This window comes from Lutra lutra, chromosome 5 (genome assembly GCF_902655055.1).
Source record: "Lutra lutra chromosome 5, mLutLut1.2, whole genome shotgun sequence".
NCBI lineage: Eukaryota > Metazoa > Chordata > Mammalia > Carnivora > Mustelidae > Lutra > Lutra lutra.
The window spans coordinates 79,262,004-79,278,095 of record NC_062282.1 but is presented as its reverse complement, the minus strand read 5'-3'; the positions used below and the strand labels follow the sequence as shown (position 1 = coordinate 79,278,095).

The 16,092-nt window shown below is 49.2% G+C and overlaps 3 protein-coding genes across 7 annotated transcripts; 2 read left to right on the top strand and 1 right to left on the bottom strand.

Annotated features, from left to right (window-relative positions):
* Nucleotides 1-21: 21 nt before the first annotated feature.
* NDUFA2 (NADH:ubiquinone oxidoreductase subunit A2) lies at nucleotides 22-2,246 on the top strand. Its single transcript, XM_047730511.1, has 3 exons — nucleotides 22-203; nucleotides 325-431; nucleotides 2,040-2,246. The coding sequence occupies exons 1-3, from the start codon at nucleotides 103-105 to the stop codon at nucleotides 2,129-2,131; spliced, it is 300 nt and encodes a 99-aa protein (XP_047586467.1). The 5' UTR covers nucleotides 22-102; the 3' UTR covers nucleotides 2,132-2,246.
* Nucleotides 2,247-2,312: 66 nt separating this feature from the next.
* Nucleotides 2,313-8,478, bottom strand: TMCO6 (transmembrane and coiled-coil domains 6). Of its 4 annotated transcripts, none has more exons than XR_007127512.1 (12): nucleotides 8,239-8,478; nucleotides 7,947-8,059; nucleotides 5,696-5,811; nucleotides 5,409-5,592; nucleotides 5,054-5,158; nucleotides 4,793-4,878; nucleotides 4,448-4,564; nucleotides 4,129-4,240; nucleotides 3,832-4,018; nucleotides 3,592-3,686; nucleotides 2,665-2,996; nucleotides 2,313-2,584 (listed from the first exon to the last, which is right to left on the bottom strand). XR_007127512.1 is itself a non-coding variant. In XM_047730498.1 (12 exons), exons 1-12 carry the CDS (start codon nucleotides 8,390-8,392, stop codon nucleotides 2,471-2,473), a joined length of 1,551 nt encoding a protein of 516 aa, XP_047586454.1. In that variant the 5' UTR covers nucleotides 8,393-8,474; the 3' UTR covers nucleotides 2,313-2,470. The 4 variants fall into 4 exon arrangements, 3 of the variants coding, with proteins under 3 accessions (XP_047586454.1, XP_047586455.1, XP_047586457.1); XM_047730498.1 differs by having other exon boundaries at nucleotides 2,829-2,996; nucleotides 8,239-8,474; XM_047730499.1 differs by having other exon boundaries at nucleotides 2,829-2,996; nucleotides 8,291-8,396.
* Nucleotides 8,479-13,274: 4,796 nt separating this feature from the next.
* Nucleotides 13,275-15,740, top strand: CD14 (CD14 molecule). 2 transcript variants are annotated; one of them, XM_047731364.1, is made up of 3 exons: nucleotides 13,275-13,380; nucleotides 13,731-13,850; nucleotides 13,941-15,740. In XM_047731364.1, exons 2-3 carry the CDS (start codon nucleotides 13,848-13,850, stop codon nucleotides 15,054-15,056), a joined length of 1,119 nt encoding a protein of 372 aa, XP_047587320.1. In that variant the 5' UTR covers nucleotides 13,275-13,380; nucleotides 13,731-13,847; the 3' UTR covers nucleotides 15,057-15,740. The 2 variants fall into 2 exon arrangements, with proteins under 2 accessions (XP_047587320.1, XP_047587319.1); XM_047731363.1 differs by lacking the exon at nucleotides 13,275-13,380 and having other exon boundaries at nucleotides 13,419-13,850.
* The last annotated feature ends 352 nt before the right edge of the window (nucleotides 15,741-16,092 follow it).

Below are 16,092 nucleotides of genomic sequence, written 5' to 3'. Positions count from 1 at the left end.
ACGTACGACATCTAACTATCGCGGGAACTAGCAGGGCCGCGATTGGTCAGATTGGAAAACTTGACCGGAAGTCCAAGGGCGGAGAGTTAGGCACTAGGGGAGATGGCGGCTGCAGCAGCGAGTCGCGGGATTGGGGCCAAACTTGGCCTCCGTGAGATTCGCCTCCACTTGTGCCAGCGCTCACCCGGAAGCCAGGGCGTCAGGTGAGGTGCAAGATGGTGAGCCGGTAGGCTTCGGGGCGCCCAGGTCATGACCTCTAGCTCCCGGATGTTTGGGGAGTCCCGCGCGTAGACAGCACGCACGGCTTTCTCTCCCCCTCAATAGGGAATTCATCGAGAAACACTATGTGGAGCTGAAGAAGGCGAACCCCGGTCTGCCCATCCTAATCCGCGAGTGTTCTGATGTGCAGCCCAAACTATGGGCCCGCTACGGTGAGCGGGGAAGCGGGCAGTTTGGGACCCCGATAGGAGAACAAGGGTTGGAGAAGAGAAGGTCATCCAGGGTCACACAGAAACCTGTAGGGATCTTGGAACTCGGACTTCGGCCTTGCTTTTGACGTTGTTTCAGATAAACCTACATTCGTGGGGCTGTAGAATGCTGGTGTCTCGAGTAATACCAAAATGGAGGCGGGTCCTGTCCTGCATAGGGACCAGGAGCTGTTGGTTTCGTAATTCGAAACGGGGTTCATATTGGGAAGCGATGCTCATTAATTCCCATCGAAGTGGGTCCTTACACATGACGTGTGGTCAGTGCCGTTTCAGGTAGTGTGAGAATCTCAGTAATACAAGCATATGCTCTGTTGATGTTAAGGTTAATGTTAAGGTCTGCGTTGAGTACTTCCTTGTCTAAATCTCATTTAATCTTCATTAATTATATGAGGGGGTGGATTCTTCTTTTCTTTTTTTTTTTTTTTTGGATTCTTCTTTTCTTACTGTAGAGGTTAGAACGATGAGTGAGTCAAAAATTTTACCAAAGGGCCAGGTGTTGGTTCAGTAAGTAGAGCATAGGACTCTTGATCTCTGAGTCAGGAGTTAAGCTAAGCCCTATGTTGGGCATAGAGCTTACCAAAAAAAAATTTTTTTATGAAACATACCTAAGATTACATAGCTAGGATACAATAGCGTTTAGCCTTTACACCTGTCCCCCCTTTCTAGGATGAACTTCTACCAGATTTTCATGGCTAGCTCGTTAGAATTCATGTTATTATTCAGGTCTGAAATTATTTATCACCTCCTTAATAAGGCATTCCCTAGCAAATCATATAATATTATGATTAGCTCCTTTTTATCATATTCTTAAGTTTACCACAACCTGGAAATTATGGACATGTTGCTTGACACATAGTAGGCCTTCCTCTAGGAATGTCGGGGCCACGAGAAAATAAGTCATACCTAAGGTTAACTGATTCTAACGGTGGATAACTGCAATATATGTTAAAAATTGTTTGGAGCTGGGGCGCCTGGGTGGCTCAGTGGGTTAAGCCTCTGCCTTCAGCTCAGGTCATGATCTCAGGGTCCTGGGATCTAGCCCCACGTCGGGCTCTCTGCTCAGCGGGGAGCCTGCTTCCTCCTCTCTCTCTACCTGCCTCTCTGCCTGCTTGTGATCTCTCTCTGTCAACTAAATAAATAAAATCTTTAAAAAAAAAAAATTGTTTGGAGGAGAAAAAAGCCCGTAGACTAGGGGAGATGGATGCAAATTACTTTAGTGTTTTATACTAGGACTGGCAAAGAATTGGCATCCAGCCAAGGCTAGGCCCAGGCAAAGCACTGTTGTGGCTAATAATAAATACCTTACCAGGCCCCTAAAAACTGCCTTGAAATAGCTTCCTTCCCATGGTGGGCCACCCAGAATCAGCCAAAATTCTAGTTGGACCTGGGCTTCCTGGATAAACTCTAGACATCCCAAATACACCTTGGTCATATCTCTGTAATACTTTTCTCACCCTAACAAGACTGTAAGTTGAAGACAAAGACTTTTATTAATATTTTGGTAGTCCCACAGTATATACTAGATATTTAGCCTCTATTCTCTCTCCCCAGCATTTGCACAAGAGAAGAATGTCTCTTTGAACAACTTCAGTGCTGATCAGGTAACCAGAGCCGTGGAGAATGTGCTAAGTGGCAAAGCCTGAAGCCTCCACTGATTAAGAGCAACAGCCCCACAGTTTGGGCTCTGAGTACAATGTGGACTGAGTACAATGTGAAAAAAGTGTTCTGTTCTGTATAAAGCTTGTGCTGAAAACGCCATCTCTGCATGTTCTTACCCTCATTTTACCCTCTACCCCTTATCACGCAACCACTGAGGCAAAGCAGTTTACTATAAAAATAAAGCTTTATTCTGTCCTGGACACAGGAGCAGAGAATATGAGATGTCATTATGGTTCTAAATCCTCAAAAGGGGATCCAGGGGCAAGGAAATTGAGAGGAGGGGGGGAGGCGATGAGTTGAATGAGTGATATCGAGAAGCCAGGTCACCTGTGAAGAGCGGTCTTCTGGAGAGCATGCACACGATCCTGGAGCTGTGCCTCTTCCTGATGCTTTTCTAGGACCTGAAGCCCTGAATGCTGCAGAAATGCCTCCACAGCCTGAGGGCAGGGAAAAGGATTCATCACCCGAGTTCCTGTGCCCCAACACTAGATTCCCACAGCCTTACAGGTTAGCCCACCTCTATTTGGAAGAGTGCCTTCCCAACCAGAGGCTGCAAGTTCTGAACTGGAGTCCACATAGGCTTGCCAGGCCCAGAAAAGTGGCTATAGATAGGATGGAAAGGGAAAGGGGCCATGGTCAGACTACAGGCCTCAGAATAGGGGTACCAGGGCCAAAACTCACCTCTGGCTGATAGAGGAACAGCAGATGCAGGAGCTCTAAACTCTGGCCTACTACTTCAGTGTCAGAGGAGGCCAGTGTGCCCATCAAGCAGGGGAGCAAGGGCCCTGGCCATAGATGTTGGCAATAAGCAGGACCCTTCTCTGCCACGTTGCACAGAACTGTGAGCACCTACAGAGAGACATGTATACACAGTCCCCACAAAGGATGAAAACTAAAGACTAATCATAGAGCTAAAATATATGGAGTGCTGATCATGTGGTCAGGCACCATGCCAAGCACACGCATGTTTTGTAATCCTCACAGCTGCCTCAGGTAGCACTGCTATTCTCACATTACACACAAGAAAACTAAAGTTCAAGGTGGTAAGCTGATCTGCCCAAGGTTAGTAACTAGTAAAACAGGTTAGGGAGGGGCACCTGGGTGGCTCAGTGGGTTAAAGCCTCTGTCTTCGACTCAGGTCATGATCCCAGAGTCCTGTGATAGAGCCCCACGTGGGGTTCTCTGCTCAGTGGGAAGCCTGCTTCCCTTCCTCTCTCTCTGCCTGCTTCTCTGCCTACTTGTGATCTCTGTCTGTCAAGTAAATAAATAAAAATCCAAAAAAAAAACAGGTTAGGGATTCACACCTGACTGGTTTGGCCCTGAAGCCCTCCACACCACACCACCTGCCAGTCCTCAGGTAAGGGTACTTCTGAGTGCAAAGGCCTGCTCCCAGTGTTTTTACTTTGGCCATAAGATCCAGGACTTAAGTGACTCCAATACCTACCAATACGCTCACCACATTAGAAACCGGCAACAACTGCAAAAGTGGCTTGATCAGATCCATGGAGAGCAAGGAGGTACAGAAACTAGGACTATTTGCTGGAAGGGAAAATGTCAAGGTAAAGTCCCTCAAACAGGGACCTGAATCTGCAACCCGCCTCCAGTCCTACCCACCTCAGCCCAGGCAATGAGGAAACATTCCCAGAATCTAAAGGTCTAGGCCGAGGCACATTACAGTACATACCAGTAAGGTTGTTGAGGAGCCAAAGGCACTCAGGAAGCAGGCTGGGCTGTTTCTGGACGAAGAACTGCAGAAGGATATATAAGGCGGCCACCACACGCTCATCTTCAAGCTGATTTGGCCCTCCCACAACCTCCACTGCTGCTTCTGTTAGCAAGTTGCTTAGACACCGAAGTACAGGGCATACCAGCTGCAAAGACAAGTTGGGAGTACAGCGTAAGGGGGAAGGGGTTACCTACATAGTAGGTAGCAAAGTAGGAAGAAATGTAGCCCAGATCTTGACCTGTCCTCTTCACCTACCAACTCCAGTCCTGCATCCTCAGTTCTCTGGACAGCCCCAGCCACGTCCAATAGCAGCAGCCCCAGAGTGGATAGACCCCCTTGGGAGATAAGCAGGGCATTGTTGACCTGGCTAGGCAATAAAAAGCAAGTACTCAGTCAATCCCACCTTGAGGATGGCAAATGGCCTAGAGTGATGGGTTTCCTGGGGTCCAAGCAGAGAAGACCACAGGAGGAAGAAAACTCACTGCAATTCTAGAAACCAAAGTTCAAAAACCCGAGGGTCTGGAAAGGAGCCCCAGGGCAAGTCTGTGGCACTTTTGCAAATGGTCTGTGTTACCTGCAGATGATGTAGTGCAGGCACCAGGCAAACTCCACAGCAACCCCAGGGTTTAGCTTTGGTCCAGGTTGCAACAGTTGTAGGATATGCTGGGGGAGAGTGGAGCCTAAGACGGAACTGCCAACAGGAGAGTTTTGAGTTGGAACCACAGAAGGCAAGATGCCAGTCATTCTTCCCAAACACTAACAGCAGGTGGGAAAGTATCCAAATCCAAACCTCTTCCCAGCCAGACACAGAGCTAAAATGTGCACCGGTTTCAGAAATAAGACTCAATCTGGTGTCCCGGGGCTACATCACCAAGTAGGTCACACGTGCCTCCACATCTGGAGATAAAATTTTACTTACGGGATGATCATCTCTGGAGCTTCCTTAGCTTGCAGAAGCTGGGACAAGGCATATCCAAGGGCTTCCAGCACAGTCAGATGGGGAGACTAGAAGTAGACAGGGTAGAGATCTGACTCTGGAAGCTGGGTCATAAGATTTCCTGTGACTTTCAATCCCTTAGCACAGGGCAGAGGCTGGAGCTGCCTAAACAAAGCAGGGGGCCATGTAGGGACAAGACAGGGGAAGGCTGCCCAAGGAGGGAAAAAGCAGATGGATGCTCACCTGGATGCAGGCAGCCAAAGCAGGAACAATGCCCTGTGGCAGGAGCCGCCTTCTCACAGCCTCACTCTCCACAATCAGGTTACCCAGTGTATACAGACAGAGCTCCTGAGAGTGGGACAACAAAAGCACGGGGCATGGCCTGTCTCAGGCTAGGGTGGGGGTGGGAGAGCAGAGGATGAAGTCTTCCCTTTGAGGCTCTGGGTAAAAGGGAGTGGAAGGTGATGGGCATATATATGGCTATGGACATCAGGGGAAACAAATTTTCTTCTTCCCCCTATGTGGCAGCTCAAACTAAACCCAAAAGCACAGTATTTAAATCCAAGTCAAGAACAAGGTAGGAAGGGAGAGGGCTTACTATAAAGTCTGAGCTGTGACCGGAGAGGTAGGTGAGAAGGTAGGAAGTGGCTGGCAGGCAGGCCTCAGCCACCGCAGACTGCTCGGAATGAGAGAGCTCATGAAGGCACCGAGCGGCCTCTAGCTGCAACAGGGCTCGGTTGCTGGTCAGAAGCCCAACCAGGGTCCGCATGCTGCCCTCCAGCCTACATGAGTGAGTACCAGAGCTCTGCTCAGCCTGTGCCCCATCCCCTCCACACTCCTGTCCATCCCTCAGAGGCCCGGGCCCCACTCACCACCCATACTGACCAGATGAAGGTTTGCTGCGTCTGAGGGTGCTGCAAGCCTCGACGAAGGCTGACCAGAGCTCGCTCTCTCTGCTTTTCATCTGTCCCCCTGTGTGCTAACTGGAGGAACTGCTGGATCTGGAGTGCAGGGTAGGAAGAGGAGTGATGGAAACAAAGTTGCCAGAAAGCAAGCATGAATCCTACTCTGTCCACCTCACCTGTGAGCACTCTAATGCTGCAGCATCCCTAGAACTTGTCATTCAGGCCAATATGGCTAATAAGCATCAATCTTGCAGTAGAGTAGACAAAAGGAGTAATCAGAACTGGGTTTAATACCAGCCCTGTCACTTACTTTATAAGGAACCTAAACCTCAATTTTTCACCTGAAAAATGGGAATAACGTTATTCCCTGCCTTCTTACAGAGTTATTTCAAGGATAACATTTAAATCTTTCAGTCTGGCACAACTTATCCCTCTAGCCATTCTCCCCATGCAACCTATACTCCAACAGCACCCAGCATAACATGACTTGTTTTTTAATGTTTCCAAGCTTTTGCATGATCTATTCCTTCTGCCTGGGATATCATCCCCAGGTCCTCCACTCCCTTCAGATTTCTGTCCCTCTTTCTAGCTTCCTTTCACAGACTTAAGGGTTTCTATTGTGCCTCATGTTTCCTTCATGACAGGTGGTAACATTCCTGTCTTCTTCACTGGGCTGCTGCAAGTACCACAAAGAAAAGGACTCTCCTCATCTTTGTGCACTTCAGTCCCCAGCACAGTGTCCTGGCATGAAGTAAGCACACAATGAACCAACAAACCAATGGTATAACATAGACATTAGTGCTTTTGTAAACAACATATGTAACCATAGACAATATAAACAAAGGGGATGCCCAATGCTTAAATGAATAAATCAGCTAAAACTAACCATTTCATTCACTTAGTCAATAAATAATTACCATCTACTATATGCCAGATACTATAGGGCATCTGAGTTTTCAATGACAACAAATAAGACAGGGTTTAGGTTCCCAAGGATTTAAAGTCTAGTTGGAGAAACGATAAACAAACAATTAGTATGATTAATATTCTGCAAACAGGCTGTCAAGACAGAATACTAAAAAGGACCCATTTTTAGATGTAGCAAATGTAAAGGCCTTGCGACAAGAAAGACCCTAGCATATTCTTTCAAAAAACTGAAAAGGGAGAATTTTAGCTAAGATGAGTAAACTGGCAAGGTTGGAGCTAGGCAAACGTTAGACCATTCATCTAGGAAGGAAGGATTTTTAATTTTTATTTTTTTAAAGATCTTCTTTTTAAGATTTTATTTATTTCAGAGAGAGCACAAGAAGGGGGTGTAGCAGGGGCACCTGGGTGGCTCGGTGGGTTAAAGCCTCTGCCTTCGGCTCAGGTCATGGTCCCAGGGTCCTGGGATCGAGCCCCTCATCGGGCTCTCTGCTCAGCGGGGAGCCTGCTTCCTCCTCTCTCTCTGCCTGCCTCTCTGCCTCCTTGTGATCTCTCTCTCTCTCTCTCTCTGTCAAATGGATAAATAAAATCTTAAAAAAAAAAAAAAAAAGAAGGGGGTGTAGCAGAGTGATAGGGAAAAGCAGGCTCCCTGCTGAGCAGGGAACCAAATACAGGACTGGATCCTAGGATCATGACCCCAGCTAAATGCAGACCTCTAACCGACTAGGCCATCCAGATGCCCCAAAGATGTATTTATTTGAGAGACAAAGAGAGAAAGCCCGCACAGAAGAGCGACAGAAAGGGAGGGACAGAGAATCTCACGCAGACTCCACGCTGAGCACAGAGCCCAAGAGTTGGGCGGGGGCGCTCAATCTCACCAAGAGCTCAACCTGAGCGGAACTCCAGTCCGAGACACTTAACCCACTAAGACACGCAGGCGCCCCAAATTTTGGATTTGTGAGAGACACATCTGACTGATGTATGGAGAATGAACTTCAAGGCAGCAAGCACAGATGCAAATGATCTGTTAGAAGGCTACTGTGTGTATACAGAGAAGAGGATGGTAGTAGCTGCGATGCTGACCACCTTGAAGACGCCAGAGCTCTTTAAGAGATGAAAAACGCCCAGGACTTGATGTACTGATGTGCGGATGAGGGACACAGTTCTCAAGGATGATTTCCCAGTTTCTGGCGTGGCCCACTGGATGGATGGAGGTACTGAAGGGGCCGCGTTCAGGTTTGGGGACGAGCTCAAAAGGAATTTGGCGCCAGTGGGGGCAGAACTCACCAAGCACCCGGTCCCCTCACCTCAGCTTCCCCGAGGATCATGGCCACACATTCCCCTTCGGATTCCTCCAGGACGTCGTCTCTCAGCAGCCTCTTACTGACCAGCTGCTGCTCCCTCCGCGCCTTCCGTAATGCTGAGGGCAAAGGAGCCGGCTGAACGTAGGAGGGACATCTAGGACCCCCGTCTGCCACCCGGGGGCCTCCTCATCTATCCCCGATTGCCATACCACCCGCCATACCACAGCACTCCTCCGTAGTGGAGGAGCTACGGTACCCCCGCCGGTATCTTCCCGTCTTCCTTGCCCTCCCGCACCTGCCTCCCGCTCCCGGCGCCGGCACCGTAGCTCCTCCACTACGCAGCCCACCGGCCTGAGGCGGCCCTGCCGTCCTCTCCACATGGCTGAGCTGGAGAAAATTCGCAGGGAGCCCAGAAACAGGATACCAGCCCCAAACCTAGAAGACCGCATCGACGGCGCAGCGGCAGCGCAGGGCGGAAGAGGAGGAGTGAGTGGGCGGAGCACAGTGCAAAATGGTGGCAGGCAGACCAAAGGAGAGGCGGGGCGAAGAGAGAGTAGATGGGGTGGGGCAAGGGTCAGGGAGGGGCGGGGCGAAAGCTAGAGGCGGGGTAGGACTTGGGCAGCGAAGAGCTTAGGCAAGACTCAGCAGCACGCGCTCCGCCTGCGGTTGGTTTTACTCCCTCCCAGTTCTCTTTCCCAATTCCAGGAAAGAAATTCAACCTCCATCCGGAGTGCAGTGCCTCACCTTCCGCTCAACAAATACAACCTCCCCAAAACTAACACACTCTAAAGATTTTTTTTTTTAAGATTTTATTTATCTATTTGACAGAGATCACAAGTAGGCCGAGAGGCAGGCAGAGAGAGAGGAGGAAGCAGGCTCCCCGCGGAGCAGAGAGCCCGACGCGGAGCTTGATCCCAGGACCCCGGGACCACGACCCAAGCCGAAGGCAGAATCCCTACCCCACTGAGCCACCCAGGCGCCCAACCTAACACACTATAGACGGACATTCAAAACTATCCCGAGTTTTAGGAATATTTCACCAAAAACCTCAGCTCCCACTGATGAACACTGGATTGGCATCACCTTACTGAATGTTCTCCACGACAATTAACCCCATTATGCGCGTATGAAGAAAATGAGACAAATATAATTATTTCACTGTTCTGCGTAAAAGTGAATCACATTATTTTGGGGATAAAGTAATCCTTAAACCAGATTTGGAGCACCACTAACTACTACGTATTGGGGAAACACTGGTGAATTAAAAAACCATGTTCCTTACCTTCGAAATCTGAATTGTGGCAAAGTAAACTTAACACGGTCTAATCACTGCATACCTCTCCAGTCTTCACTGGAGGGGCACCTCGCCTAATTCATCTCTCCTGGGATCTTCTTTGTTCCCTAAAACAAGCCCTCCTCTTTTCCTCCTCCAGGCTTTTGGCCAGGCTGTTGCCCTGCCTACAGAGCCCTATCTCTGCCTGAACACCTCCCCCTCCCCCAAACCAGCACCCTTCCCTTAATTAACACCGCCCTCAAGATCTCAATTCCAATGTCCCCTACTCAGAACTACTGGGCCTCTGTCCCTCAAGATCTCAATTCCAATGTCCGCTACTCAGAACTACTGGACCTCTGTCCCTGTCATAAGAGCCTATAGCACCATACACTTCATAACCATTTTTACTGTCGTGAAGTTACTGTTTGATGTTGTCCTCCCCAAATCCCATTCACAGCTCCAAGAGAGTGGAGTCCTGGTAGCAGTTAAGCATTTTTATTGGAGGGGGTGCCTGGGTGGCTCAGACGGTTAAGCATTTCTCTTCGGCTCAGGTCCTGGGATGGAGCCCCACATCAGGCTCCCTGCTAGCAAGGAGCCTGCTTCTCCCTCTTCCACTCCCCCTGCTTGTGCTCTCTCTCTCTCTCAAATAAATAAAGTAAAATCTTTAAAAAAAAAAAAAAGGAATTTTTATTGGAGGTCTCTAATTTTTAGAAAGCTATTATTTAGGGAAATATATGAGTAAGAACAAATCCAAGAAAGGGAACTGTTCTCAAATCAACTTCCTCTGGTAGTCTGTGGTTAGGATTTGGCACTTTCAAACCAACTTTCTTTCCTAGAATTTAATTCCACCTCTTGGAGTTAATCACCTTTAATCTGGGACGCCTGGGTGGCTCAGTGGGTTAAGCCGCTGCCTTCGGCTCAGGTCATGATCTCAGGGTCCTGGGATCGAGTCCCGCATCGGGTTCTCTGCTCAGCGAAAGCCTGCTTCCCTCTCTCTCTCTCTCTCTGCCTTCCTCTCCATCTACTTGTGATCTCTCTCTGTCAAATAAATAAATAAATAAAATCTTTAAAAAAAAAAAAATCTGGGACTCCTGGGTGGCTCAGCCAGTTAAACATCTGCCTTCGGCTCAGGTCGTGATCCCAAGGTCCTGGAAACGAGTCCCCACATCAGGTTCCCTGCTCAGTGTGGAGCCTGCTTCCCCCTCTGCCTGCCACTTCTCCTGCTTGTGCTCTCTCTCTCTGTCAAATAAATAATTTTTTTTTAATTGCCTCTAGGAGCGCCTGGGTGGCTCAGTGGGTTAAAGGCTGTGTGTGCCTTCCACCTGGGTGGCTTAGTGGGTTAAAGCCTCTGCCTTTGGCTCAGGTCGTGATATCAGGGTCCTGGAATCGAGCCCCACATCAGGCTCTCTGTTCAGCAGGGAGCCTGCTTCCCTTTCTCTCTCTCTCTGCCTGCCTCTCTGCCTACTTGTGATCTCTGTCAAATAAATAATTAATAAAATCTTTAAAAATAAAATAAAAAATTGCATTTAATCTCTTCCACAGATCACCTAGTTAAATATCTGCAGACCATTATCCTGCCCCCACATCTCTCCAGGCCCAGCATCCATCCAGCACTGGGACAGCCATTTACTGAGCAACTGCTCAGAGCACCATGCACTGGCTGGGTATAGAGTCTGAGTCTTTTATCTCCTTTGTCATGGGACAGGCTGCTTCTAACACCTACATATTTCCCCTGGTGGAGAAGGTAAGACAAGTCTCCCGGCAAAATATCTGCCCAGACAGTTACAGCTGCCCACCCAGTTTTTTTGTACTTGTCTTCCCAACGTCACAGTCAACCCTGTAAAAAACAGCCCCACGTCCTCTCTAATACAGAGCTAGCTGTTCCTTTCTCCACAGCTCCCCCAAGTCTTTCGTTTCTCCTCTGCGAGTCCTCTTCCCTATGGACTGTAGTCTGCATCTATGTTTGCCTCCCCCCTCCTACCAGAGTACTTGAGGGATGGTGCAATGGTCATGTGTGTGTCCCTGGGCTTTGTACCAGCCCTGACATTTGGTAGACAAATGATAGGTATTTGTTGAATCAAGGTGTGAGTTGGGGATCCTTGCAGAACCATTATTGCCCCTCTTTGCTTGGAACCATCATCCAAAGTACCTCCCTTAGAATGATGGGATTTGCTAAGGAGCCAGGCTTCAGTGGTCTGAGTCTTCTGAATGCAGAGGCACTGATGAAGAACATAAAAATCAGGACTATTCTTAATAGATGTGGCTCTGTAGTCACAGACAAGTACTACCATTATCTCCATGTTATAAATCAGGAACCCAGAAATCTGAGGCGCAGAAATTTGCCCAAGTATTAAAACCTCAGTGGTAGTGCTGGGATTCCAAGCCTGGCTGTCTGACCACAGAGTCAGTGTATTTAACACTGAACTATAAACTCACATTCTTGGTCCTCAGGGATGTTCCAGTGACCCGGCTTGGCTGGTCTTAGGCCACCGCTCAGGGTATCAAGACATGCCCAACAAGATACACAGGGAGCAGTGAGGTCTAATGAAACCTCCTTGTTTGGAATATGGACAAAGTTAAAGCCATTTATTAAAAAAATGGGAGAAGTGAGAATTCAAACATTTTTAGTATAGCTCTTACCCCAGAATCTACAGGTGAAGAACTGTGAGGGTGGTTGTGAAAGCACAGCCCCTATTCACCCTCTGGGACACGTGGGTGTTTGGGTTTTTTTTTGTTTTTGTTTTGTTTTGTTTTGTTTTGTTTTGGCAAAACAGGTGAGTTACTAATTAATCCTCATTCAACATAGGTCCAGCCTTTCCTCCCAGGATGTAGGAACTGTGTTGCGGGGGAAGGGCAGTGGAGAGCTAGGCACAAAGAGGAAATCTGGGTTTGAAATACCTGTTTCAGATGGGATTGGGAGGGAGACAAACCATAAGTGACTCTTAATCTCACAAAACAAACTGAGGGTTGATGGGGGGAGGGGGGTTGGGGGGGTAGGGTTATGGACATTGGGGAGGGGATGTGCTATGGTGAGTGCTGTGAAGTGTGTAAACCTGGCGATTCACAGACCTGTACCCCTGGGGATAAAAATATATTATATGTTTATAAAAAATAAAATTAAAAAAAATAATTATCATTTTAATATTAAAAAAAAAAAAGAAATACCTGTTTCTCAGTTTCAGAGCAAGGAAATGGAAACTGCAAGAAGTGGAACTATTTGGCCAATGTGTCTCTATTAAAGACCTCTTTAAGAAAGCTATTATTTTCTGGGCACCTGGGTGGTTCAGTCAGTTAGGCACCTTGTCTTCATGATCTCAGAGTCATGGGATTGAGCCCTGTGTGGGGCTCCCCACTCAGCAGAGAGTCTGCTTCTGCCTCTCCCTCTGCCCCCCACCCCAGCCCCTGCTGGAGCACTCTCTCTCTCTCTCTCTCTCTTTCTGAAATGAATACATAAATATTTTAAAAAGTAAGATAGAAACCAAGCTGGGGCATCTGAGTGGCTCAGCCGGCTGAGTGCCCCACTCTTCGTTTCAGCTAAGGTCATTATCTCAGGATCCTGGTATCGGGACCCTCAAAAAGCTGGGTGCTGAGCGAAGAGTCTGCTTGTCTCTCTTCCTCTGCTCCTCACCCCACCCTCTCTTTCTCAAATAAAGAAATAATCTTTAAAAAAACAAAGCTCTTACTTTCTTTTATTTTTTTAGATTTTTTAAAAAAATTATTTGACAAAGAGAGACAGAGATAGCGAGAGGAGAGAGCAGGAACGGGAGGAGAGGGAGAAGCAGTCTCCCCACTGAGCAGGGAGCCCCACATGGGGCTCAATCCCTATCCTGAGATCATGATCTGAGCCAAAGGCAGCCGCTGAACCGACTGAGCCACCCAAACGCTCCCCGCCCCCGGCCCCCAAAATCAAAGCTCTTACTTTCTTAATAATCAAAGTTTAAAAAAGAACAAGTCAACAACAACAACAAATCATAAAGGAAGGGGTTGTTCTTCAGACCAACTTCCTTCCCTTGAACCTCAATGCTATTCCTTAGAGTCAACAGAGGAAGTTTGAGATCTCCTCCACAAAATATCTAGCTCCGCTCTCCACCCTCAGTCTCCGGAAGCTGTCGTGGGCAACAGCTGAACCTGCGAGGGTATTCAGGGGATTGGATTTGGGTGTCGGTAAGTTAATAGTAACCCAGACGAGGGAAAAGTTAAAGAAACTACCCCAGTTGATTCCGTGGGATAAAGGCAGGGGGAGGTGAGAGTCCTGGCCTGAAGCACTGGGGATTTTTCTTTCCCCAAAGCTAGTAAACAAGCCTGGGGTATCTGACTCATCAGGATATTGCCTGGGGCATTGCACTCTAAATGCCCTACAAGATCCTTCCTGTTACAGTCCTGGCAACATCCTTCATTGCAAAACTTCCCAGAAGGGTACCGCATGGAGTAGTTGGGTGGCAGAGAGGTGGGGAGTGACTAGGGTTCACAGAGAAAAGAACAGAGTGATATCCCACGGTTACATAAACTCGCAGGCCGCCCAAGAGCACAGCTAGGTGTGTGAAGCCTAGAAACAGGTGGGTGCGGCTGTACAGGAAAGTAGCTCCTCCCTGAGCCCGCCAGGACACAGAGACCCGGAGCAACAATAGACCATGGTGAGTGTACGGTCTTGGGGCCCAAAGGGAACTACTCAAGGAACCCCAGGCACTGACTGGGGCAGCCCTGACCTCTGCTTTCTTCCTTAGGTGCGCGCGCCCTGCTTGCTGCTGCTGTTGCTGCCAACGCTGTGCGTCTCTGAGGTCGTACTAGAGCCCTGCGAAGTGGACGACGAGGATTTCCGCTGCTTCTGCAACTTCACGGATCCGCAGCCCCAGTGGTCCAGCGCCTACCAGTGTGTAACTGCCGTCGAGGTGGAGATCTACGGGGGCGGCCACAACCTGGAACAGTTTCTAAAAGGCGCAGACACAGACCCGAAGCAGTACGCTGACGTGCTGAAAGCTCTGCGCTTGCGGCGGCTCACAGTGGCCTCTGCGCAGGTTCCAGCTGTGCTCTTGGCCGCCTTCCTGCGTGCGCTGGTGTACTCCCGCATCAAGGAACTAACGCTCCAGGACCTGGAGGTAACCGGCGGGACGCCACCGCCGCTTCTGGAAGCGACTGGGCCTGCGCTCTCCACCCTCACTCTCCGGAACGTGTCGTGGACGGCGGGAGGTGCCTGGCTCACCGAACTGCAGCGGTGGCTGAAGCCGGGCCTCAAGGTACTGAACATTGCGCAAGCACACTCGCTTGCTTTTTCCTGCGCACAACTCCCCACCTTCCTAGCCCTCACCACCTTAGACCTGTCCGACAATCCCCGACTGGGCGAGCACGGACTGACTGCAGCTCTCTGTCAGCACAAGTTCCCGGCCCTCCAGACTCTAGTTTTACGGAACGCCGGGATACAGACGCCCAATGGCGTGTGCTTGGCGATGGTGCGGGCGGGTGTGCAACCTCAGCGCCTAGACCTCAGCCACAACTCGCTGCGCGCCACCGCCCCAGGCGCTCCTGTGTGTGTCTGGCCGAGGACACTGAACTCTCTCAACTTGTCCTTCGCCAGGTTGGAGCAAGTGCCTAAGGGACTACCGGCCAGGCTTAGCGAGCTTGATCTTAGGTGCAACAGGCTGACCAAAAAGCCTCGGCCAGAAGAGCTGCCCACGGTGAGTAACCTGACGCTGGATGGAAATCCCTTTCTGGACCCTGAAGACCCCAACTACCAAGAAGACCCTATGAAGTCTGGCGTGGTCCCAGCCTGTGCGCATCCGGCCCTGGCGGTGGGGATGTCAGGAACCTTAGCGGTGCTTCAGAGGGTGGGGGGCGTCGCCTAGGGCCCACGAGAGAGACGAATGAATTGGCTCAGACTGCCCTGCCTCCAGGGAAGCCTTATCCGGACGTCTTAACCAACCAACCCTCTGCCCCAACTTCATTAAAATCTGAAACAAGGAGATAGGTGTCATTCAATTAATGGGTGTCTGTGATCTGCTGGGGCACAGTGCTGGCTGTGGAATCCATTATATTTAGCTTTCTTCATCCAAATCCCCTAGAAACCTAAGAATAGAACTTAAAGGGTGGAAGAGGCAGGGAGTGTTTCCTGTCTAGAGCTGTGTGTGAGAAATGGGGGTTTCTGTGCAATCCGGCTTTCTGAGATTACTTACACCCGTGTTAAGGTTGTTTGAATGGTAAACATGCCCAGGAAGATACAGAATGTTTCCTCTCTGGTGCATTTCCCAAAAGCCAGCTGCTCCCCCTTTCAAAAGTAATAAAACTCAGAGTTCATGCTTATTCTCTCTCTCTCTCTCTTTCTCTCCCCCAACTCTCCATGGAGAAGGGACAGCTCTACCACCTGTCTCACATAAGTTCTGAATTTTGTAATTTCAGGGCTTCTCTTCTGCTGTGTAAAGCCCCTCCGCACACACAGGTACGCTGGCTTTCACTGTGTCATCTAAAGGGGAATTTATGCATGGAGGACGTTTGCAAGATGCTGTCATTAAACAGTCTGTCTCTGAACCAGATATCTTGTGTGTATAATTGTTTCTGGCTGGATCCTTAATTTGCAAATAGGATAATAGCTTAGACACTTCACAACATCTTAGACCTCTCACAGGGCAAGTAATGACATGTGCCTTCCAAACCACATTTTCTCAGATACCAAGGACATCAGCCAAGAGGTACTGCTCCTTCTAGGAGTCCCTTCTTTTTTTTTTTTTTTTTTAAGATTTTATTTATTTATTTGACAGAGAGAGATTGCAAGTAGGCAGAGAGGCAGGCAGAGTGAGGCGAGGAAGCAGGCTCCCACTGAGCAGAGAGCCTGATGCGGGGCTCAATCCCAGGACCCTGGGATCATGACCTGAGCTGAAGGCAGAG